The sequence below is a fragment of the Macrotis lagotis genome, chromosome 3, assembly GCF_037893015.1.
Source record: "Macrotis lagotis isolate mMagLag1 chromosome 3, bilby.v1.9.chrom.fasta, whole genome shotgun sequence".
Lineage (NCBI taxonomy): Eukaryota > Metazoa > Chordata > Mammalia > Peramelemorphia > Peramelidae > Macrotis > Macrotis lagotis.
Genome location: NC_133660.1, coordinates 299,114,071 through 299,141,309, shown reverse-complemented (window position 1 = coordinate 299,141,309; position 27,239 = coordinate 299,114,071). Strand labels below are relative to the sequence as shown.

The following is a 27,239-nucleotide window of genomic DNA, read 5'->3' as shown; positions in this document are numbered from 1 at the left end:
ATAAAACTTATTTTTGGACCATATAATAAGTATTTGCATTTATTCTTTAACTTTCAGTGTACTGAATGATGGAAGAGGAAGAAAATTGCACTGCAGTTACTGAATTTATGCTCTTAGGATTTTCAGATCATCCAGAACTCTATATTTTTTTCTTCCTGCTATTCCTAATGATCTATGCCATCACAGTTTTGGGGAATCTTGGAATGATTATCCTGATCAAGATCAGCCCGCGTCTTCATACCCCTATGTATTTTTTTCTCAGTCACATGTCTTTTGTTGATCTCTGCTATTCTACCATCATTGTGCCAAAAATGTTGGTTAATATAGTAACAGAAAATCAGGTCATCTCTTTCTTGGGGTGCATTATACAGTTTTATTTGTTCTGCACATGTGTGGTCACTGAAGTCATATTACTAGCAGTGATGGCCTATGATCGCTTTGTAGCCATTTGTAACCCACTGTTATACATGATTGCTATGTCTCATAAACTTTGCATCATGTTGGTGTGTGGTTCGTATATTTGTGGTACAGTGAGTTCATTGATTCACACATGCTTAGCCCTTAAAATATCTTCTTACAGATCCAATGTCATTAATCACTTTTTCTGTGATCTCCCTCCATTGTTATCTCTGTCCTGCTCTGATGTTTCCATCAATGAATTGCTGCTTTTTACAGTAGCCAGTTTCAATGAGATCACCACCATCGTTATCATCCTCACCTCTTACATATTTATCCTCATCACCATCCTGAGAATCCGCTCTTCTGAGGGTCGGCGCAAAGCCTTCTCCACTTGTGCCTCCCACCTCACTGCCATTGTGGTTTTCCATGGCACAATTCTTTTTATTTATTGCCGACCAGGTTCTGGAAATATCCTAGATTCAGACAAAGTTGCTACTGTGTTTTATACTGTGGTGATACCAATGCTAAATCCTCTCATATATAGTTTGAGGAACAAGGATGTAAAAGATGCCCTCAGAAAAGTGATAGGTTCTGAAATAGTGTTCCCTTGTTCTACATTGGAGAAAAGGAGAGGAGAATAAAATATTTTGTAATCAATATCCATGAACTATTTTAGAATATTCCTGAGCTTTCCCCTGTCAGGTTTCATTCTAGAGTACTTTTTGGTATACTGGCATTATATTTGTTTTAATAATTAATAAAATAAATCAGCATGGAATATTAGATAAAAATGTCAGACTTGTGCCCAGAAAGTCTGGATTCTAATTCTTCTTTGTATCTTTACTTGCTGTATGACTGAGCAAACTAATTAATATCTTTCATTTAGAATATCCTGAACTTTAATGGGACCAATAAGAGTTGACTTGATTTTCAGTCAACAAAATTTAAATAACAGGTATCCATTAAGAATGTTGAAAACTTCCATATCTACTCTCAACATAGTCATTATTCTTTTTATCCTCCTCCTTATCATCACTAATAATGATATAAATATCATACATTGATGGATTTGTCAATCTATACCTCTCAGTTTAATGGAAAGATATCTCCATCTATTTGTCTACCTATATATGCACATATATGTTTACATGCATGTGTATATGCACATATTTACATTTATATAGAATGGTTAATTTAGAAATTGATATTTTGAACAGAGTAAATGAGATATAAAGTATGATCAGACTATTTGGTTTGTCTGAACATTTCCTTAAACCCAAATGTGGAACCATGACAATTGGTATAAAAGAATTTCATATTGCAGGGAAATGGCATGCTCAATATAAAATTCATTGCATTTCAAAACTTCAATAGATCCAAGATTTCACTGATGCATAGACAAAGCTAGAGAAATGGACTGGGGCCTCTGTCTGACAATGCCAGGGTATTCATTAAATTGCTATTAAGTACCAGAAACTACTATGGGCCCTGAATATAAAAATACAATAAAAAAAATCTACTTAATGGAGCCTTAAGAGTTTTAAAAACCAGGTTTATATGTTATTCTAGAGATTCTAGGCAACCACTGTAGTTTATTGAGTATTTAATTAACATTATCAAATGTGCAACTAAGTACAATCCCTTGAATGTGTATCTCCCAAAACTGACAGGTGAAGTTGATTACCAATTTACTGATTACCTAAAAAAAACAGAGTAACTAACCTCTTTCTATACTTTCAAAGAGCTGTCATTTTCAATACTTCAATGTGGTTCTCTCATGTTTCTGAAAATGATGAAAAACAAATTATATTTTAAGCATTATTCGTTCCTTATGAGTACATGCCACAATTTCCCAGGTGTCTGTGTCTTTGTGGACCTGGAAATTAGAAGTATCATAATTAGAGAGTATTTTGAGAGATCTTATCAAGGAAATGACTTGACAAATATAAAAGCACCTCAGTCTTCCTCAGAAAGCAAGGAATGCATTTGAGACATGGAAAGTAGTGTCCTTGTATAGAGGTGGTTTATTTTTCAAGAATTAGTAAATGTAATGTGTTTGGTTTTCAGATCTTAATAGCCTAAGAGAACTAAGTTTTCCCACTGAAAACTCATCCATCTAAAGCAAGCTAGAATTTACAAGCAAAGCAGATAAACAGAAAGGTGATCACTTGGTAAGTACTCTGCTTTTGAGAGAATGCCTAACACAAGATAGGAGAATATCCTTTTTTCAAGTTTGGGATGCCTTCGTTTATAACATCTAACTGGATGGTAGTTTGGATTGAGGGGAGACTTGAAATAGCAAAATTAAGCAGCAAAAGTCTAGGAATAAGAATATGAATGAAGTTTCAATTCAAAGAAATCACTGACATCTGTGTCAACCATAACCCTACACTTATATCGCTTTGACTCATTGAACTTCTGATTACAAATCCCCAAAATGAAAAGTCTGGAAGAAGTGTTTAATTTCATTTTTAAATCTAATATTAGTCAATGCCAAATCTTGTAATTTCTACTTTTGTGACTTTCTTCACTTAAGTTCCCTTCTCTCTCTTCACACAGTCACCATCTTAATTGAGGGATTCAATATATACTGGCTTGACCATTGCAATATCTTTCTAATTGGTCTCCAAGAACTTAGTCTCTCCCTATTCAATAAATATTCTACTCAGCTTTTTTCTCCTTTTCTTCCTTCAATAAAAATCTAGTAACTCTCTATCACAGAAAGGCTCAGAAATAAAGTCCTTTGTTTGGAATTTATAAGGTACTTCATAACATGATTCTTTCCTACACTTCTCTTATTCTTATATCTCACATACTCCCTGATTTATCAATACAGTCTTATCTTTATTACCTTAAGAAGAGCATATAAAATTGGATCTCCATGACCTTTCTGTACTTGAATATCTTCCTTTCTCATCATTTCATACTAAAATTCATGAGTCTTCATGATTGATTTCAAAAATTATTTTCTGTGAAATGTGGTTTCCTGGTTGCTTAATTCTTCTCCCTTGAAGGCTCTTTCCAAATGCTCCACATTCATTTTGTGCATACCCATATTTTTATGTTGTTTTCCACAATATGCTAAAACATTGTGGAAAGAAGGAAGATTTTCATTTGTATCTTTGAATCTCCAGCACAATTACTTACATATAGAATGAGACACAGATTGATATTGGATCTATATTATTTTCCTGCTCTTGGGAAATCACATATAAGGACACCATTTACAGAGTTCAGTATCTTCCTTTAGACCTTTGGAGCTGCCTCCAAGAGCAAAGAAAGATTAAGAGCCTTGCCAAAAGACTAACAGCAATTATTCATCAGAGACAGTGATTTAATTTGTCTTCCAGATAGTTAGAATAGCTTTCTATCACCTATGTCATGCTAATAATAATAATACATACTTTGAAAACTGTTTTATATACATTAATTACTTGAAGCCAGACAATGACAGTATGGAGTAGACATTTAGAAATAAGTATCATTCTAACTATTTCCATTCAAACCAACTGCCAGGAAGAGAAAAAGATTCATGACCCCTTAAATGGAAATGGTTCAGTTTCCTACAGGAACAGCATGCAAATAATTTCTGTAACATTTGGTTATAAATAAAATGGAAACTGTGCCAACCTAGAATACACACAGAAGGTATTTTTTCCCTCTTTTACTTGTTTGGTCAATGGTATGACTTTGAGAATTTCACAGAATAGCTCCAATATGAAGGAGAGTGAAAATAATAATCTCCCTTGTGGTATTTTGATAACTGCATAAAGGTCATTCTTAAGTTATGAGAATATTTATTTCTCTTATTATTTATGAGGTTTTTAAAATTTAACCTTCTCTTTTGACCATGCATATTATGTAGGGACAGCTAGGTGGTGCAGGGAATAGAGTACTGATCCTGGAATCAGGTGTACCTGAATTCAAACCCAGCTTCAGACTGGGGCAAATCACTTAAGCCCATTGCCTTGCAAAGCAAACAAACAAACAAAAGAGGCTATTATGTTCCTGGTACCTCTTCAAGTGTGATTGAAAGAAAAAAAGGCATAAGTCTCTGAAGGAGGTACAATATGTAAACAGCTATGTAAAAACCCCCTATATGAAGGGAAACTGGGAGAAAATAATCAATTTGGATAATGAAGATACTTCAAAGTGTAAATAAAAATAAACATTTATTCTGGCAACCTTGAATACATTTTCATTCTTCATAGAAAATAACTTTAATTTTTTAGTAACTTACTCTTAAACAATTATTGTCATCTCAGTAATGAATAAAATGATTTATCAGAACATAGCATTTAGCACTGGTATGTATATTGCGCAGTAGCTACTTTCTCTCTCTCATTACATGAATAGGAAATTTAGATTCTCAGGGCTTTTGCAACTTTTTCCAATATCAAACATAATCAACAGTAAAGGGGGCAGAGCCAAGATGGCAGCAGGTGAAGAGCCTCTCCTAGGTGCTGTCTCCAAAATATTTCAAAAATCTTAAAATTATGACTCTAACTAAATTTTCGAGAGACAGAACCCACAGAAAGATCCAGTAAGGCAATTCTCCAGCCCAAGGTATCCTGGAAAATATTGGAAAAACTCTGTTCCACAGGGTTAGAGGAGTGGTCCTGCCAAAGTGAAAATACTTCAGCCTCCTGGAAACAGCCCCAGGGTTCTTCGGAGCTGTGGCTACCAGCAGCAGCAGCAGTTTCCTGACCTGCACCCCAAGGAGAACCAAGCATAACTTGGAAGATCAGCAGGGAGACCTCTGTGAGAACAAGAATGAAACCCAGGCCCTGAGTGAGGTCGTGGCACATTCAGAGCCATCAGCTCTAGCCATGGTAGCCCTGATCCAGGAAGAAAGCCTGTGGAGCCAGCAAGCAGGAACCTCTAGGCAACTACACCCTGAGTCCTCAGCCCACTGAGGGTAAAGGAGTGGAGGTAGACTTCTGTGGTCTTTCCTCTGTCCCTGGAGCAAGACTCTGGGGCTCTGACAACATTCAGACACTGATCACAGTCTAGGCCCCCCCATAGATAAGGGACCCCTGCCCCCGCCAGCCCTGTGGCAGAGGGGTGCACTTGTGGTCATTCACAGACCAGGAGAGCAGTCAGAGCCTCACACACTGAATTCCTTGTGGGGGTGTGCCAATAAAACTCAAAAGCTCAGGAAGCACCCCAAAACCAGGCACAGGCTGGGAAAATGAGTAAACAAGGGAAAAAATGAACTTGACTATTGACAAATATTTTGTCTATGATCCCCAGGAGGATCAAAATACTCATTCTGAAGATGAGGAAGTACAAGGTTCTGCATCTAAAGACTCCAAGAAAAATAGAAGTTGTGCTCAGGGTAGGCCAGAGCTCAAAAAAGATTTTGAAAATCAAGTAAAGGAGATAGAATAAAAATTGGGAAAAGAAATGAGAGAGGCAGGAAGAACATGAAAACAAAATCAGCAGCTTAGTCAAGGAGATCCAAAAAAATGTTGAAAAAATAACATGTTAAAAACCAGCTTAGGTCAAATGGATAAAACAGTTCAAAAAAATCATTGAGGAGAAAAATGCTTTAAAAAGCAGAATTGGCCAGATAGAAAAGGAGATAAGAAAGCTCTGAGGAAAGCAAATCCTTCAGATGTAGAATAGGGCTAAAGGAAGCTGATGACTTTACAAGAAATCAAGACACAATATTTCAACACCAAAAGAATGAAATAGAAGAAAATGTGAAACGTCATTGAAAAAAACAACTGATCTGGAAAGCAAATTCAGAAAAGATAATTTAAAAATTATTGGGCTGCCTGAAAGTCATGATTAGGAAAAGAGCTTTGACCTCATTTTAAAAGAATTCTTACAAGAAAATTGCCCTGATAGCCTAGAAGCAGAGGGTAAAATAGAAATTGAGAGAATACATCGATCTCCCCTGGAAAGAGATAAAATCAACAACCCCCAGGTATATCATAGCCAAGTTCCAGAACTCCCAAGTCAAAAAGAAAATATTACAAGCAGCCAGAAGGGCACAATTCAGATATCATGAAGCTGCAATAAGGATCTCACAGGACTTAGCAGCAACTACGTTAAGGGATGATAGGTTTGGAATATAATATTCTGGAAGTCAAAAGAGCTTAGAATGCAACCAAGAATTAACTACCCAGCAAAAATGAACATCCTCTTCCAGGGGAAAAGATGCACTTTCAATGAAACATGGGAACTTCAAATGTTCCTGTTGAAAAGACAAGAACTGAACAGCAAGTTTGACCTTCAAATACATAACTCAGGTGAAGCATAGAGAGCTGAGGAGAAGGGTAAAATATGAGGGACTTGATGATGAATTGCATGTATTCCTGCATAGAAAAATGATACTGATAATTCTCATATGAATCTTCTATTTTAATAGAGCAGGTAGAAGGAGCTTTTATAGATGAAGCATAGGAGAGAGCTGAATTTACAGATACAATAAGGGGCGGCTAGGTGGTACAGTTGATAGAGCACTGGCCCTGGAGTCAAGAGCACCTGAGTTCAAGTCTGGCCTCAAACATTTAATAATTACCTAGCTATGTGGCCTTGGGCAAGCCACTTAAACTCACTGCCTTGCAAAAACCTCAAAAAAAAATCATCCACAAAAGAGTACTTTCTCAGTTTCTTGAAGAAGGATATTTGACCTAGTCTGAATTAGTCAGCAGAAATTTAGTCCTTGGTTTCATTTTAGGTACTAAGAGTAATTAGGTCCTAGAGTACTTTAATTAGGTACTGGAGTAATTATGCAAAGGAACACCTATAAATTAGATTTTGAAGTTTTCATGGGGAAAATGTACTTTTTTTCTTTTATTAGTTTCAATATAATACCCATAAATTCTGGCCAATTTTGACTTGTAAATACTTTTGATTATTTTGATAATTTTATTTTTCTAATTTTAAATGTACCTCAAGGATGCAAATCAATAATTTCAACTAAGACCTCAACATATTGGTTACAATCTCAGTGTTTCACAATCAAATTTATTTTCATTTTCATGCCTGGAAGACAAAAAGTATGTGGGTAAAATGTAAAAAAAATCACAATAATGTATTTAGCATTTGAGTTTTCTAACTTGAAACCAAAATCCTTGACTTTATTATGGTTCAACATCAGAAACTTATATAATTCTTTCATTGGAAATTATATTAGGAAAAGAGGGATTAACATTTATAATGTACCCTGAAGACTATAAGACCTTTTTATTTGACTTGCAACAGATACCTTCTTTATGTATTTTCTTGCCCATTAAGATGTAAACTATTTGAGAGCAGAAACATTTTTATATTTCTCTTTATAATCACAATGTTTAGCAAAACTTCTTTGAATACATGCAGTATATAATAAATGTTTCATTCATGAGTGTTCTAAATCCTCCCAAAATAATCTACCTGCCAAGACAAATGCAGAAACTTTATTAGCCCAATTATAAAGTACTCCTCACTCAAATAAAGTCATATCTAAATAATTAGGAAATTGTTAGATGTTTGTGGTTAGGTAGAGCTAATATACTAAAAAATGACAGTTTTACCCAAATTGAATTACTTATTCAGTACTATACTAATCAAATTACCAAATACCTACTTTACCAAGGAAGGAAAAAAAATAACAAAATTCATCTGAAACAACAAAAGGGCAAGAATAGCAAGGGAACTGATGACAAAAGGAAGGTGCCCTAGCTCTACCATATCTAAAACTATACTATAAAACAACAGTCATCATAGAGTAATGGATCAGCGGATAAGGATAGGTTCAAAAGAAACTGCAATAAATGACTACAGCAATCTACTATTTGACAAACCAAAAGACATTAGCTTCTGGGATAAGAACTCACTATTTGACAAAAATTGTTGGGAAAACTGGAAAATAGTATGACAAAAACTAGTCATAGATCCATATTTCACACCCTATATCAAAATAAGATCAAAATGGGTATAGGACTTAAACATAAAGAGCAATACAACATATGCTTTGACCCAGCAATTCCAATTCTTGGACTATATCCAGAAGAAATTATAAAAATATCTAACTTAATCTACAGGGAGGGGGAGTACTGGGAAAGGAAAAGATAAGCAAAGAAGGGACAGATAAAAGGGAAGGGAAGGTATAAGTGAAAATAAACTGAAAGTTAAATTTTAAAAGAAAAGTCAAAGGGGAAAGGTAGTAAAATTTTGGTAAGGAGGAATAAGAGAAAATGAAAGAGAAAGAGAAAAAGAAAGAGAAAGATAGGATGGAGGTAAATACAGAATTAGTCATCTTAACTGTAAATGTCAATGGTTTGAACTGTCCCATAAAAAGGAAGTGGATAGCAGACTGGATTAAAAACCAGAATCCTACAATATGTTGTTTACAAGAAACACATATGAAGCAGAGAGATACACACAGGGTAAAGGTAAAAGGTTGGAACTAAATATATTATGCCTCATCAGAAGTAAAAAAAAAATTGGAGTAGTGATACTAATCTCAGACAAAGCAAAAATCAATCTCATTAAAAGGGATAAGGAAGGAAACTACAACTTCTTAAAAGGTAGCATTGAAAATGAAGCTATATCATTATTTAACATGTATGCACCTAGTGGTAGAGCATCCATATTCCAATAGGAAAAATTGAGTGAATTACTAGGAGAAATAAACAGCAAAACTTTAATAATGGGAGATCTCAATCTCCCTCTCTCAGAACTAGAGATATCTACAACAAAAGAAACAAGAAGGAAGTTAAGAAGGTGAATAAAATCTTAGAAAACTTAGATATGATAGACCTCTGGAGAAAACTTAATAGGGATAGAAAAGAATACAACTTTTTCTCAGCAGTACATGACACCTTTACCAGAATTGACCATGTAATAGAGCACAAAAACTTAAAATCAAATGCAGAAAGGCAGAAATAATAAATACACCCTTCTCAGACCATGGTACAATAAAAATTCCATGTAATAAAGGGTCTGGGAAAGATAATCCAAGAATTAATTGTAAATTAAATAACTTTATCTTAAATAATGGGTGGATCAAATAGCAAAAATAGAAAAAATCAATAATTATATCCAAGACAATGATAATAATGAGACAACATTCCAAAATTTATGGAATGCAGCCAAGGTAATTTTGAGGGGAATTTTTATATCTCTAAATGCTTATATGAATAAAATGGAGGAAGAAGAGATGGATGAATTGGGCATGTAACTAAAAAATCTAGAAAAAGAATAAATTAAACATTCCCAATTAAATAACAAATTAGAAATTCTGGAAATCAAGGGGAGATTAATTAAATGGAAAGTAAGGAAACTATTGATCTCATAAATAAAGCCAAGAGTTGGTTTTATAAAAAGGCCAATAAAATAGATCAAACTCTGGTTAATATGATTTTAAAAAGAGAGAAAATAGCCAAATTACTAGTATCTAAAATGAAAATGAACTAACCATCAATGACAGAGAAATCAAAGAGATAATTCAAAACAATTTTGCTGAACTGTATGGCAATAAACTGTACAATATGAGCAAAATAGATGGATGTTTACAAAAATACAAGGGAGGATTAACAGAAGAGGAAATAAATTTCTTAAATAACCCCATTTCAGAAAAAGAAATTGAAGAAACCACCAATAAACTCCCTAAGAAAAAGCCTCCGGGTCCAGGTTACCAAATTTCATTAAGTTCAGTATTATGCAGCAGAAATACAACTCCCTGATTCAAAAGACCAATGGTGGAATTCTTCCTCTAATCATTTGGTTACAGGGTAATGATGATGTCTATCCTTCATTCTTGAAGACCATGACATCGGGTGATGGTTCTATTACAAACTGAAGTAGGGGAATATTGGACAGAGAAATGTCTTTTATAACTGTTAATTTGCACCCTTTGCACTGATCATGTAAACCCCACCTCCCATTCCATTGTCTAGGCTAGGAGAGTTTAATGACTTTTTTGGTAAATTGCTTTGCTCCTCTCAGGCAAAGGACAAACCTCCATCAACAAATCAATGGATCTCTACCTTAGCCTGAAAAGATTAAGTCTTCACCATACTAGCCCTCATCTACATCCCCTCATTACCTCATCTCTGATCTTTGAGTTACTGTCCCTAATCAATATAATTCCTTAAAAGCTCAGCTCACTCCTCAGGTGAGTTGCTACTCTGCCTTTGGAGAGTAGTCCACTCTGGGGGAGCGGCATCCCTTACTCTTAATGCCCTACATATGGTGACTGGCCTTCCTTTGGAGTACAGGAGGGGGAGTGTCATCCCTCAAAGTCTCCTTCTCCTTTGTCCTTCTCTATTACTTTCCCCCTGCTGACTTGTCTTTCTGTGGGAAGCTAGCCTGATCTGGAGAGCATGATTCCCCAAACTCTCCCACCTTCTTCTTACTTTTTTGAAGCTCATTGTCTAAAGACTCTAACCTGTGAAAGTTAATTGTAAAATGTTTATGCAACCCTTGAATTAAAATCTAAACATTTTCTTAATCTTTTTGAGTCCCAGGGTTGGCAAATTCTTCACCCCAAATTGAATCCAATCTTTAAGTCCCTTTTCTGAACCTCACTTTAAGAATCCAATTTGAGAAAAGTGAAAAATATTTGATTTGGGGGTGCTGTGCTAAGTCACAAGTCATACTTTTCCTCCTGAATCATGTGCGTTCGATCAGATGCCTGGAGACAGCCCTGGATATGAGGCAATCAGGTTTAAGTGACTTTCCCAAGGTTATACAATCAGTATAAAGTATCTGAGGTAGAATTTGAACTCATGTCTTCCTGACACCAGTATTAGTGCCATATCCACTGCACCACCTGTCTGGCCCTGGTTGCAAGTTAATGCATTATTCATCACCATAGACACATTGACTTTTCTAACATTAAGTGTGATTTTGTTTTGCCCTATGCTTAATTGATGCTCTAACCTCTGTGAGAGAGCTACCTAATGGTCTTTTACACAATTCTGATTCTAGTGATGAAGATATGGTAGATCTTCTTGGTTTGGTTTATAGATGAGTGATTAATAGAGGAGGGAGCTGAGTCCTCCACCAAAATCATAATGAAAGAATTGATAGGTAAAAAATGAAGGTCATGTACAAAATGGAGTAGGTTGAATATGAGAATCAGGAGAATCAATCAGATTCTCCCTCACTTAATGAAGGGAAAATATTGGGGAATGGTCTAGTTTCTGAAGAAGATGTGAATACATTTCAAGAAAGACTGATTCTTGACCCAAACATACTGAAGGACTACAAATACTTCAGGTTTTTTTTTTTTTTCTTAAGGAAAGTAAACAAAGGCTAAAAGTGAAAGAGGAGATTTTTAGGGAGTAACTTAATATGTGTTATAAATATTCTTGGAGAGGTTTGGTAGGAGTCATAACAACCTTATATATTGTATAGGAGCCCCCCAGCCTCCTTTTGGTAAGTTAGCTGAATTTCTGTAAAATATCTTTGAACCATGGGATGGGGGTATTTTGAAAAACTTCAAGTTTCTGTTAATGATTTTAAACAATAGGATGGGGGGATGGGCAAGGTTCAGGAATGAGGTGCTCTCTTCTGGGCAGTAAGGGTTTATCTTGTGCCTGGAAGCAGGGGTTTATGATGATTTTTCCAGGGAGGGACAAGATATTTTGCCAAAGTTCATTGACCTCTTCAGATAGGAGGTCAGTTTTATTGCAAGACCAGCATAGAAAGAAATAATCAGTACAGAAAGAGATTAATTATTCATTGGTATGACACTTCTCACTGCCTTATATTTTCTCTTCTATGCAATGACTCCATTTTGAACTGCCACATATATTCTTTACCATCTTCTCTTTTATTTTTTCACCTAGATTATATGATCCTTGGAAGCGTGGTTTGCCATTTCCTTCTACAGCTCAATTTACAGAGAAGGTAACTGAGATAAAATGAATTAAGTGACATGCCCGGGATTACACAGCTAATAAGTGTGACTAATATAAAGACCTCCCTAAGTGGGGGTCTTTATATTAAGGTTGTGGTTGATGTTTTCATTCTCAAAAGATCATGACATTTGGTGAAATGATGCCATTAACAAGCATATGAATTGGATTTGAATCCAAGATAAACCACAAGCCTCATTATCTCCTCCAGAGTCATCTGGGTTCAGTGCTCAAAAATGAATAAGGATAATTGAAGATGGCTCTGGATTAGAGGCATTCAGGTTTAAGAGACTTGCCTAAGGTTGCACAACTAGTGTCTAGTGACTGAGACTGGATTTGAACTCTCATCCTCCTGACTCCAAGTCCAGTGCTTTATCCACTGCTAGGTGACACAGTGAATAAGAGCACTGGTCCTGGAGTCAAGAGGACCCAAGTGTGTGACCTTGGGCAAGTCACTTAACCTTGATTGCCTCATCTGACCACTGGTTTCAGTTGATTCTGGAGGAGAAAATGAGGCTGGTGACTTAACATAGCACCTCCTTATTCAAAATTTAATTTGCATGTATATTGTAGCATCATCTCACTGATGTCATGAAGGGTAAATAAATGGTAAAAGAATGAAGGGTAAAAAAACAAAAAACATGATTCATGTATTGTTTCATGCATACAAATAGATATAATTAATCAACATAGTTTCATTTAATAAATAGAGAACCCTGTATCTTATTCTTTGCCCTCCCAACTTGGAAAACCTCTAATTAGAGACTATCAATTAGAAACTACATTTCCTAATTTTGGATCTTGGTTTGTATCCAGATTTCTTTATAATTATAATTAGCTAGCCTAATTTGATTATTTTTTTTGTTTTTGTTTGTTTTTTGTTTTTTTTTTAGGTTTTTGCAAGGCAATGGGGTTAAGTGGCTTGTCCAAGGCCACACAGCTAGGTAATTATTAAGTGTCTGAGACTGGATTTGAACCCAGATACTCCTGACTCCAGGGCCGGTGCTTTATCCACTGTGCCACCTAGCTGCCCCTATTTTAAATTCTTTATTCATTTCTACAAAAATGAACTCAGATAAAAAGGTAATTTTTTATACTAACTGGGCAATACAACTTTTTTTTTTCATTTGTCCCTTGGAGGATTCAGATTTTATTCTCTTAATGTGACTTTTCTCTCCTTCTATATCTTTAGACATTCCAAACCTACATTATCACCATAATAATGAATGAGAGAAGAAATTGTTAACCTGAAATCCCTAGGCAAGTCAAGTGTAGGTAGCAAGAATTAAAAAGCATATATACATATACATATATATATATATATATATATCTAAAACACATATTAAAATTAAAAAAAAAACTACTGAGCCAGCATATGCTTCTCATTGCAGTACGCTGCTTCCCAAATGCATAGTTACATGTTAGTTGTGGTAGCTAAGAATTATGGAAATAATGTCAAGTTGTATAATAGCCCTCTTTCATACTTCTATAGAATTCCTCTCTGCTGGCTCTACTTTGGTGAATTAGCAGAAATCATTAAAATAGTTGCCCTCTAAGGAACCACTGTTCTGATAATCAAGACATATCAGACTAGGCATTGACTTCTCAATGGTATCTTTTGGGACTTAAACTTGGACTCTCGATCCCCTTTTTTATCTTGCTAAATCAATGTCTTGAAGTTCCATACTATGTTTTTAAAGTTTCAAAGATATTTTTATTCTGGTCTGCTTTGCTTTATTCACTCTGTATAAGAAACTGCCATGCTAGATTTTCGATGAAATCCTACCCTTCAAAATGGAGGCCTCATGGGGTTATTAATAGTTTTTTCTCTATGCTCATTAATTTAAATTTAATGGGGATTTAGAATAAGCAAGACTATTGGGACCATTATGGCAAGAATTGTTTTCATAGGCAAAGACAAAATAATGAAGTTGTTACCAAAATACATTTCAATTCCTTTTCATTTCTGCTCAGAATAATGAATCCCACTGAACTTTCACAAACTATACTTCTTGTCTTGTAAACTCTCAGATGACCTTAACTGCAATTACATTTTACCCTATTGATGTTCCTGGGTAAACAATGCCAAACCTTTAAAAAATAATCATTTCAACTTTTTATGTTATTTATTATAAAAATAGGAGAAATCAAAACTATTCATGGACCAATCCCAAAGGACTAAGGGACTAATGCCTTGGTACTTCATTTGTTTTTGGTCAAAATAATTGGATCTATTAGTGTCTTAATTTCCTTTCTTTTAATATGTCTATAATTGAAAGGTACACTTTAAGTCAAAAATCACTCAAATAGATTCTTAAATTTAAAAGTGTATTTTCCTTGTACAAAGTTTATTAAATGATTATATAGCTATCTGTCTATATAAATATATATTCAATGCATTCAGAAAAGCATCATCACTTCTACACAGTCCCCTGGTTAGAAAAGTGACAATGAACAAGAAACATCGACCTGTGAGAGAGTTCAATAACAGATCAAATTAAGGAAATAGATTTAAATATAATTGACTTCCATTTAAATCATACCACACATACACACATACACACACACGTATACATTACAGAATACAGTATGTTTCTTAGAAAGGTTTTATAAACTAACAAAAGCATCCATTTCTTTCTCTCTCTCTCTCTCTCTGTCTCTCTCTCTCTCTCTCTCTCTCACACACACACACACACACACACACACACACACACACAATTATACATACCGCTCAAAAAAAAGATAAATAAATCTTATTTCATAAACTTGTTTCTTGCCTATTTTGCCATCAAACTAGTGTCAGAGAACCTAACATCAAAGAATTAGAAGGATAATCTTGGAGAATAGTTATATGATAATATAAGGAATAAGAATGACAGAAACTAATTTGATTCTATTTTATGTCTTCAAATTGTTTAAAGGAGAAAATGATGCAGTTAAATTTGGAGTCTTGAGAACGGAGTCTGAATTCCAATGCTGATTGATATTCAGCACTCTCAACATCTTGGAGAAGCCTGTTAAGTTTTATAGGTTTCAATTTCTTCAGTTGCAAAATTAGGTGTTTGGAAGATGTTGCCTTTAAAATATCTTCTAACAAATGTCCTGTGATCTTGATGAAGTGGGAACCAATTGAAAAAAGTTAAAAATGAAGTTCAAAAATGTTTTTTGGGAAATGTTTTCAGAGTGGTCTGGTTTCACATTCACATGGGATAAATTTATTGAAAGCACCAATTCTGACCCAGAAGGATTTAAAAACATTAAGTATTATTGTAGATAGCAGAAGCTAGAAACCAGAAGAATTAACGAAAGTAAAGGCACATCCACTGAGGAAATGAGTGAGTTTCTCTCAGAAGCTAGAAACAGAAGAAATAAAGAAAGTAAAGGTAGATCCACTGAGGGAATTAGAGTATTAAGGGGAGGAAGGGGCAGCAGAAGTGTCACAGTTAGCATAGGGAAAGGGAGAAGTATGTGGGAGAGAGATCAGAGATAGTTTGCAAACCCAACTGGGCTTATAACAGCAATGGCCCCTGTCAGGGGCATAGCCCCAGTTTATAAAAAGAAGCAGGGAATGTGGTTCATGCTAAGAGAAGGATAAGAGGAGAAAGGTTGAGATTACTCCTATTACGTCAGTGAACTTAGATCTCAGAAGGGCATGAGGTATTTCCCACAACCTATACCCAGTTTCTATAGGAAAGACCTTGGGGTGGGTTTGAGGAATAAGCTTTTTTTTTTTTTTTTACATTGAAGCTAAAACAATTTATATTTCAGTGGGTTCTGAATGGGTATGTTGGGGGGTGTGTGCTATTTTAGGAGGGTCTTTATATCCCACTATGGGACTATTTATCTAGATAACAATGGAATAGAAATCAGAAATCCACAGGATGTGCCAGGCAAGCACAGATATTTCCCTTAATATTTCTTCTTCAACAGTCTGTGGCTTGGGCTTTGCTATGTTGCTGTTCATTTACTATAATCTTGTTCAAGGAAGGACTAGAAAGAAGACATTCTAGTCAAGTTGTAAGCAGGGAAGGAAACAGGTATTTTGTGTTATTTTGGTTTTGGTTTTGCAAGGAAATGGAATTAAGTGATTTGCCCAAGGTCTCATTAAGTGTCTGAGATCAAAATTGAATTCAGGCCCTCCTGTATCTAAGGCCAGTGCTCTATTCACTGTGCCACCTAGCTGCCCAGAAAGAGGTATTTTACACATTGACATTGTACCTGCCAGACAATGTGCTAAGGACTTTACAAATATTATCTAATTTTTAATGCATTTGGGAAGATATTGTTAACCTTAAAAACAAAAATCTTAAAATATTGTGTTAAAAATGACAGAAAATACAAGTTAGATGTGAAGATTTATTCTCTGGAATTTACCAAAATCCTATAGGTGGAGGCCCTTCGAGTAATGACCACTCCGAGCTGAGGATGATCAGAAAATTTATAGAGCATCAAGGGAAGGGGACATAATATGCATAACAAGAGTAGATAAACCCTTGAACTTCCCTGGAGACCATTCTTTTATCTGGTCTCAAAGAGAAAAATCCTACAATGTTCTCTAGTCTGAAAGAGGTAACATTTTTTTTATGAGTTTAAATATCAGGAGGGCAGGACAAATCTTTCCAAGTCCAAAGGAGGACTCAGTTCTTTTTTTTTTTATTGATGTTTTATTTATCCAAATATATGTTCTGAAAGTTTTTCAATATTCATCCATATGACTATGTGTATTTTTAAGTTAAAAAATTCCCCTCAACCCTCTCTTCCCACTCCCCTTCCCTGCAGGTTAATATTGTACCTGCATATTTGTGTTAAGCATGTTAACAGAGTAGACATTTTTGGTGTGAAGAATCTGGATTAAGGGAAAGAAAAATATGAGATTTTTTTTAAAAAAATAAAAAATACTTTAAAAAGTTGTAGTCATCAGATTCTGAAGGATTTTTTGTTTTGTTTTGCTTTCTTCCCCTGGGTGAAGATACCATTGTGCCTTGCCAATATCATAGGGTTGTTCTAGCTCTCTGAAGTGCTGAGAGGATGGCATCGATCAGGGTTGATCATCTCACGATTTTGTTATTAATTTACATCGTTCTCTTGGGTGAGGACACACTTCTTTCCTGGATTAAGGAGGGTAGGACAAGTATTATTTTAAAACTCTAAAAGGGGACACATTCCATTCCTCACAGCGGGTAAGAAAATTAACCTTTCACCAGTAATAAAGTTGAAAAAACTCACAGTAAATATTATTATTGTTATTACACTTCGACAATTATTGTTATCTTTATTTCGTAATTGAGGAAAATGAAATATTAACCATGATTTTCTTAGACTAAAAAATATTAATGTTAGTTTTCCCATGAAATTTTATTTCTAGGATCTTACCAAGGGGGCATCCCTCCCCCAAGGAGGGATCATTAATGGTACCAATCAATAGTTTCATGAGGAAGCAACATTTGTGGAAATCTCACAAAAGATTGCACAATTTTGGAGGCCAGCAAAGTAAGTTTCTAGTTAAAAGAGGTATCATTGATTATTTTATGATTCTCTAACCTATCCATAAGATCAGTTCTGTCAGAACTGACAAACATTCAGTTAGAAACAGCATTATTGTTTCCTCTTCGGACTTGATATTTTATTTTGTTATGAGATATATTATAGACATATATAAAACACTGGAATTTCTCCCTTTCTAAAATCCCATAATTATAAGAATTTATTCAGTCTCTCTTAAAGAGATAACCAGCCCAGTTTCCTGCCTTCTTGCAGTGGTTTTTGATTGTTTACACAATTGTGAGAGTCTAAACTTGTAGTTGCAATTTGAGGGGGACTAGTCATTTGCACACAGACAGGGCCTGCCTTCAGATTTATAAATGGAGAAACAGTCCTTGAGGAGGGCAGGGGCTAACGTTCAGATTTACAAATCTCAATTAGAGGCTCAAAAACAATTTTTGCCCAGAAATATAGAATTAAAGAGAATCAGATTTAGATATTCCCCCATTTTCATCTCAAAGACTTTAGTATCATCTCTAGATCAATCAAATAAAGATTTAGGGAGAGGATGGGCAAATTGGAAGGAGAATGATATATCTTTGGGACCAAGTGTTGCCATGAGATATGAGCAGGAAATGTAAGGTCCAAAATAGTACATAAAGTGGGTAATAGAACTGCAATGGCAAAAGGGAAATTACGGAGATCAAAAGGGGGTGGTCCTCTTTTGATTATATAGAGCATACAGTTAAGAAGCACAAAAAAAAACAGAGAAAAATTCAGGTCCATTTCTTCTGGAGTTATCTGGTAGAATTCTATGGCTTTGAATGCTACTTCAGAGATTGCTTAAATCCAGGTTACTTGCTGTTATTTTCCTTTCTGATGAAAGAATTTCTTAACACAATATTTTAAAACCATCAAAATCGAATATTTTTAATGCTAGAAAATGAAATTCTGGAATTGCTTAGGTCATGGTGAGTTGCAGTTTGATTTGCCAATTGCCTTATTTATATTCACAGAAAATTCAGTTACATATAGAGGTTAATTGGCATTATTTTTTATAGTCCTCCATTTAGAGGATATTATACCACTTAAAATAAACTGCTATAACAATAAGATTTCCCTGCAAAAGTGATGCCAAAACCATACCCTAGACTGGCTGGTTTGTTAGAATTTAGATAAATGTAGGCCAAATGGCTTAAATTTCTATACTTAATTGTAATATTAATCATCTGACATGATTATAGCAATTTACCATTAAGATAAGGAAATAAAAAAGACATGTTCCCTTATGGATATTGATGTCTGCTCTAGGCAGTGGTCATGTGAATAGTCAAATGTCCTAAGCCAGACTTTAAATCTATGAGTGAGACATTTTCCAAATATCAAATTTTATGAAACTGAATCAGAAAGAGTACAATCTCAGAACTTGTTGCAAATTACTCTTTCAAATTTTATCCCAATGACCCTGTCATCTGCAGTGTCCAACCTCCATTGTGGTTTTGTCTTCTATAGACTATGATACACTCACATTTCTTTGATAAGTGGATTTCATAATCAAGATAGAAGGCCAGTTTTAAGTCCCATGAAATCTTTTTTTTTTGGAAGGCAAATGGGGTTAAGTGGCTTGCCCAAGGCTACACAGCTAGGTAATTATTAAGTGTCTGAGACTGGATTTGAACCCAGTTACTCCTGACTCCAGGGCCCTCCAGGGCCGGTGCTTTATCCACTGTGCCACCTAGCCACCCCCCATGAAATCTTGAATAGTAATTTCCAATAATCATAGATTGTACTCTAAATCATCAGAAAATGCCTTAAAGTGATTATAACCTAAAAGCAGTAAAAATAAAAAAAATCATAGAAAAATCACAAAGTTTTATCCATGTTGCACAGGTGATTGCCCAACAAAAGATTTGGAACAAATAACATATAATAACAAATTTCATAAAAAGTTTTTCTCTATTATTATATTCACTTATTATCCTTGTTTAAATAAACAGTCAATACACTATTGCTTGAAGAATCCTTTTAAAAACTGATTCTTAAACATTTGCATATATTTCTACAAATATTCTGAATTTAAGATGTAACAAAGCATACAACAGTAGTATCTAGATATCATGTCAGAAAAAATAGGGAGAAAAAATAAATAATAAAACATACAAAAAATTTAAGTATCACAGCCTCAACTTAAATATGATTCAGAACATCATCTATAAAGGTTTAATCATCAAAGAATTACTTCTACCATATTTTAAAATACAAAACTATTGTTACAAAGTTATATCAAAAATTATATCATATCTTGTACCATATCCTAAAAAAATAAAATTCTACAGGAACTTAATGTAATACATAATAATTTCAAAGCACTAATGTAATATATATGTCATGGAATGGCAAAAAATTTAGATCAAAACAGCAAAAACCTTTTTATTATAAACATTAAATGCTTTTAATATTAACCTAATAGATAATTATTTGACAAATAGTAACCTTGGGGAAAAATGGACTGCTATAATCAATATCATTTCATTATTACAATAAAATAACTTATAGATTTGAAAATTTAGTAGCTTATGCAAATAATATAAAAATTATAATAGTCTTTTCCTGAGTTTTTGAAAAGAGCAATAAATATTCCTGAAGCTAAAAAGGAAAATACATTTATTGTGAACTTTTAAAGTGATAGATATTTCACTTTTTCAGACATAAGGCAAAATTACATTTTTTAAATTGCAATTTATCAAACATAAAATTGTACAAAAATTATTTTTTAGGCATTATAAATTAATCCCATTAAGGTTTTCACATGCAATAAATAGTAATTACTACAGAACTTTTAAGTATAACTTTCCTTGAGCCTCAAGGGTCTTTATAAAATGAGGGTTTAAGAGAGAGAAAATATACCTTACTAATTACTTTTATCCCAAATGGCAAAGTTTACCGAGGCCTTAAAATTTATTCAAATACAATTTTTTCTTTGGCCACATAGATGGCTTATTTGAATAGCACTGACAAATTTGCTATCTTCCACTTTAACTTATATAATTATATTCTTAGATATAACTAGATTGACAATTAAATTACACAATTATTTCCCATTCTGTGGAAAGATTTTGCTGGAATTTTACAACACTGATACTCCTACAACAGGATTAGATTTTCTATTCCATTCCCCCTATATAACCCTCAAAGTGACCCCCAAGAAGTAGATGAGATAATTAAAGAACTAAAAGTTGATTAAACTCATTCTAAGAACCTGAAAAATGGGATAGAGGTAAGGATGCATATTGCCTTAAATAATGTAAGTTACATGGCCAGTGGGAATGCAGAGGGAATGATTTAAACATATTTTTCTGTCCAACTTTCCTCTACTATATTCTCTGGTAATTCAAATTGATAAAGTCACAATTTTTCATGTAAACAAACACCCTTAAGTCAAATTCTTTTCTTTAAAGAGTAACATCACATGATTAACCCATTCATAGCAATTAAGTTAATTAAAACTACCAAAATCAGGTAGCAAAAACTGTAAAATATCCATCAGATTTCCTTACAGAAAATTCTTGATAAAGATTTATGATCAAGTGATTCTACATATCTTCTTCATGATTATAATATTTTATTTGTGCTTAATCTTATGAAAGGCATAAGTCAAAGTCAATAAAAATTTTGTAGAGATTTAGAATTTCTTAATTAATTCATTCCATTTGTTTACAGCACTCCCAAATATTGACCAATATTTCTTAAATAATAGAACATGCATGAACATGTCATAATCTAAATTATGCATTTTTCATCTTAATATTTCAAGTTCTTCATATACATATATGTATATATATATTATTTAGTAATGCACAGAAAATCAGTCTAAATATGGCTATAGAATTAAACAGGTGATTGTATAGCTTTAATATATTTCTTAATTTATGTAATCCTGTTGCTTTTCCATTCAGAACTAAATTTTGGATAAAAATCAAGTCAAATTTTGCCTTATATGTCCTTAACTCCTGATACATATGTTACTATTTTTTTTTTTGTTTTTGCTAGCCAATGGAGTTAAGTGACTTGCCCAAGGTCACACAGCTAGGTAATTATTAAATGTAAGAGTCTGAACTTGAACTCAGGCCCTCCTGAGTCCAGGGCCAGAGCTCTATTTACTGCACCACCTAGCTGCCCCTATTACTATTATTTTTTAACAAAATCAAATAATTTTTTTATTTCTGCAATCTAATGGAAAAAAAAACAGTTAATATCGCAAGATTTTCAGCTTCCATTCTTTATTCTGAAACCATCCCTTGATTATTTCATGAGAACTCACAAACCAGGCATGTTTCATGATACTAGAATTCTATCACACTCAAACATGAGAACATTTCAACACATTTCACATCTGGGTTCCATAGTCCTAGAAAGTTTCATTACATTTTTTTTTTTCAAGAGTATATACAGAGAGACAATTTGCAAGATTTTAGAGGCTCTGGCTTAGCCCCTACCCAAATACCAAGTAAAATTCAGTGACCTCTTCTCTGTTCTCCAGGCTGGTGAAGACAAGAGAGGAACTACTGTGGGTAGTAACATGCAGTGATATCAACTTTAAATTACTATTATTATTATTTTTTTTAAAACATGCTTAATAAGACAGGTCAGAAAATAATTTTAGGGTCAATTTTAATTTTTTAGCTACTTCATATGTATATTAAGATTTTAGTCTATTACAATTTAATATTTAAATTTATCTATCACACTAAAACTTTTTCCTTGTTATAACTCAGACATCTTTTTTGTTAATCTTTACAACCACTCAAAATCGAACAGCAAAATATTTTTCAAATTATTTTATCAGTTTATGGAGAGGAATAAGACATTTCCTTAAAATGTAAAATGCAGATTTAAAAATGTATTTATTTTATATGATTTATATCCAAATTCTAAAAGTCCACAGTATAATTTTCAAATCTAAAAATATTTTGCATAAATTAATCCTTAATTTTTAACCTTTAAAATACGCAATTAAACCTAAATATTTTTTATATTCTTTTGAACAAGCTTTCAGTGTAGAATAACAGATAACCTCTGCTATCTTCTTTATGTTTAGAGAGAGGCAGAATTAAGAGAAGCCAGAAAGAAAACCTACAATGTGAATGAAAAAAAGTGAGAGAGGGATTTGAGGAGGGATAGCTTAAAGAGAAAGTGGTTGTGCAACCACATTTTTTGAGAATAGTTTAAGAATTTAATGTGACAGTTTTAAAAACCAGACTGTTAGGGGTATCTAGGTGGCAATAGGGACAGATAGGTGGCACAGTGGATAGAGCACCGGCCCTGGAGTCAGGAGTACCTGAGTTCAAATCCAGCCTCAGACACTTAATAATTTCCTAGCTATGTGGCCTTGGGCAAGTTACTTAGCCCCATTGCCTTGCAAAAACCTAAAAAACCCAAAACAAAACAAAAACAGACTTCACATAAATTGCTGTCTTTCCCGTGTTAAGCAAAAAAGTATTGAGCACTGGAATGAACAAGAATGGAAAAATAGTGCTATATAGATTAGCCACAGTACATAGGGTAGAAGAATGAGGAATGAGAGATTATAAGGGGTGGGAGTTGGGTGACAGTAGAATAGGCAGGACAATAGCTGAAAATGGGTCTTGTCCAAGAGTAACAAAAGGAGGGGATTTTTTAAAAGATCAGAAAGACTTTGGGGGAAGGATTTTTTAAAATTCCTTTTTTTTAATTGTTCTCCCATGGCCTGGTTTCTTTCAATAATGACAAACTCATGTGTTTTGATTCTCAGATTCACTACTAGTGACAGGTGGATTTTAGATAGGAGTTGTTAACTGTTGCATAGTATGAACTTGTCTTTTTTTCTTTTTTCTTTTTCACTTATCTATTGTGGGTTCTCCTCTAACTCAACAGCTAAGATCTGTGGTAGCTGAACAGCTTATTTCAGCTATGAACTGGGGATGTTTAGTTTACCATTCTGACAGGGTAATTTTAATATTCCATGACAAAGAAGGTTGAAGATTGTTAATAAATAACAACAAATAAGAGCAAAATTGAGTCTGTCTTCCTCCTTCCTAATCATGCTTTAAACCAGAATTCTCATCCAAAGCCTCTACTAAACAAAGAATTGAAATACTGATTCATCTTGTCTTTGAATAACAGTTTTGATTTTTACTCTAAAATCTACTGGATCTTGACAGGAATCATTCAGTTCTCTCCCATGTCTTATATTTATTAAGTGGGACAGCATAAAGTTGAATATCACATGTAAACCCATCCTTCTCCATCTGTAATTGGAATGGTCTGAGTGCATGGTCTTTTTATCACCTTAAAAGAATAGGTCTCAACTGAGTCAGGATTTGGGATCTTATCTGGAGATGAGGCAACCTCTTTAGAAACAGGATCCCTTGGGGCAAGAGAAGGAGGAGAGGCAGCAGAGACTTAAGAAAGAGATTTTAACTGCAGACAACTAATGTGGGGAGGGGGAGGCTCTGCCAGATGCCTGAACAAATAGCAATCATGGTCCCACTGTAAAATAACTCATTGATGAATAAGATGTATTTATTAGTTGTGTGATACTCTTTTTTTAATTGCAAAGAAATTATATTTACAATATTTGGCTATCTCTTGTGAACATATATATATATATATGTATATATATATGTGTATATACATATATATATATATATATATATATATACTATTTGAATACTGCAGTGTTAAAGCCTGAAATTAACATGTGATTGCTTTGAAGGGGTGATAAAGGAAATATCACAAATTATAACCCCTTCTGGAATGACTCTGTGGATTCATGCATAATATAATGATGGAAATATTATTTTGTAAAATTTAATAACTCATGAGTTAACTGACTTGAAAGCTAGGTTGTTTTTACTGTTGTTTTATTCCATTAGAATCAATGTCATGTTATAAAATTAAGGTTACCGAAGATATTCTAATGGCTTTAAAGATTTCTGAAAGTAATAATTTATATTATGAGGATGTCTAGTAGTTGAAAGTTTATGTATAGAGGTTTCTTGATATATATATATATATATAATATATATATATAAATATATATATATATATATGTAAACTGGAACTAAACTGTGATTATTTGTCTTGAGGGCAAAGCACCTATGTAACATGAGGAAAATAAAATAATGATGGTGATTTGAGATTTCTCTGTGGCAATCTCTAGCTAATTTTTATGTGAGAAGTATAAAGATGATGGGCAACCTCCTAGCCTAAAAGACATGTTGTTTAATTATTTTAAACATAGTTAATAACTACATGGGTTCATTGCAAAAAGTTGATTTTATAAAAAAAATTCACATATGTATTAGGGTTATTGCATCTTTTTACATCTCAAAATCTATTTATTGCATTTCATTTACAGCACTGTACTTAGGTACATGAGCAACAACAATTCAATTTTTTTTTTTCCCAGCATCGCTTATACCAAATTAAAGCCTGGAACACTCTTGACTCTCCTTAGTGCTCAAGCCACCTGAAGCTCTGGTTATAGGTAATTGCTATAATACAATGTGTTGATAATTGATTTGTCTGACATCAGGCATGTTAAATTAGATAGACAATATTCTAATGAAGCCATTAGCCCTATGGGATTTGATGTTGAATATAGCAGATGTCCTTTGAGAGAGCCACCTTAGCTTCAACTGGGTTAGAATTCTCTTAAAGGAATCCCTCACCTGGCAGACCTGGAGCCTGGTTCACTGAAAAGGATTGTCTGTATGACTTCTTCCTGTAAAAGACATCTAATTCATATGGTAACATGCCCTCATATCTCTCTCTGCTCTATAATAGCAAATTGCCATGATCATTTCAGGTGCCTCATAATTAAGTATGAGAGTGAGCCATTGGAATTCTTATCATCTAAATTTTAAATAATTGGCAAGTATTTTGTCTTAACATAACATGTGACTTTATCACAGCAAGTTACCTAAAGGAAAAGAATTATCAGTGCAGTTTTAAAATTCAGTACTATTTAAGGCATCCATTAATAAGGCATCCATTAATTAAGGCATCCATTAATAAATCTTTGTTATATTGGAATCCATGTTCTTTTAAAAAAGTATTCTAATACTGGCTTAGGATCATAAAAATATAATTCTTACTCTTTATAGACCTTCTAGTTTTTTTTCTTAATTATTGCACCTCTGTTAAAAAGTCTTCTCTGTTAAAATATCTCTATGGTTTTTGCTTGCTTTCCCCCCTTTTTTATTTCTTTAGCTATGTATCTCCAAGTCCAGCCTCTGCAGGATGCCAATCAACTTGCCAGTCATTCATACTCTGGATCCTGACTCAGTGAAGTTCTACCTGCAATGTATTCATCTCCAAATGGACTCTGAAAGGCCCAAAAGAATCTGGGAACTGAATAATTTGAGGGAGGAATATGATGCAGAGGATCATGGGCATATAGAGTGTTGAGATCACAGGGAGATAAATTTCATAAGTCTTTTGTTTGCATGGTTAAGGGAATCTTCCTTCTTCATTTATCATCTGATTTAGGCCATGGCCTGAGGATCTGACCTTCCATTTGTTCTGGATTGCATTCTCTTTCTGTTAGGGGCAGCCAGGATCACAGGTGCTGGGAACACCAAGACCACCCATAAGAGAACCCTTCCCAAAAAGGCAAAATCTCCAATGTGGAACTAGGGTCACTCCCAGGTCACCACCCCTCCCATGGACCCTGAGAGAGAATTTAAGGAGATTTGGGAAAGTAGCTTGTTCTCTTAGCTTTCCAGCCACTGGCTTTTTCTTTAATCTCTACTTAACTTTCCTATTACTTTCTTTGTATTGTATTTTCTTTAAAAAAATCTCTATTTTCTTTTACTCCTGTATTTCTGGGTCAGAGTGAGTCTTCACAGGCAATAATGAAACTCAAGCAATAACAAGCCAAGGAATATCTAAGGCCAGAGCTGAATTTAGATCTTCCGGGCTCTCTAGGTTCACTGGACTCTCTCCACTGCAATACTTGGGTATAAAGAGAAAGCATTGCAATCTATCCTGGCACATGCATAACATGATGGGGAAATGCCTAATGCTACCAAAAAGATCAGGGTTCTTTAGCAAGTGAAAAACTTGTAACTGACTCTGGAGGTGGGAAAGCTCAGAATTTTTAGTTTACAAATCTGTAAAGTTTGCAGATTAAACTTTTTTCCTGGAGAGACAAAGAATTGTTTGAGGACAAGCTGACAAACAAAGGTCTAGGTGAGTGTGGGGAAAGAGAAAATGGAAAACACTGTAAGAACTGGCTGCGTTTAGTGAGTTCAACCTCAAGGGGAGTTTAAGTCAAACTTTTATAGTCTTGTCCAATTCCTATGTAGGGAAAATTCAGGGCAAAGTGGGTAAAAGAGGAATTCCATCCCCTCTTTTGACATCCTGCACCCATTCTGAGAGATAGGAAATTGGAGGAGTAAAAGGATGAATTTACATTTAACAATAAAGTTGCATTGAACAATAGGAGGGAATTTGCAT

At 34.1% G+C, this 27,239-nt stretch overlaps 1 protein-coding gene across 1 annotated transcript; it reads left to right on the top strand.

The window, feature by feature from the left end:
* Positions 1 to 65: 65 nt before the first annotated feature.
* On the top strand, positions 66 to 26,189 carry LOC141519614 (olfactory receptor 5L1-like). Its single transcript, XM_074231806.1, has 4 exons — positions 66 to 987; positions 9,072 to 9,117; positions 12,189 to 12,249; positions 25,992 to 26,189. Exons 1-4 carry the CDS (start codon positions 66 to 68, stop codon positions 26,187 to 26,189), a joined length of 1,227 nt encoding a protein of 408 aa, XP_074087907.1.
* The last annotated feature ends 1,050 nt before the right edge of the window (positions 26,190 to 27,239 follow it).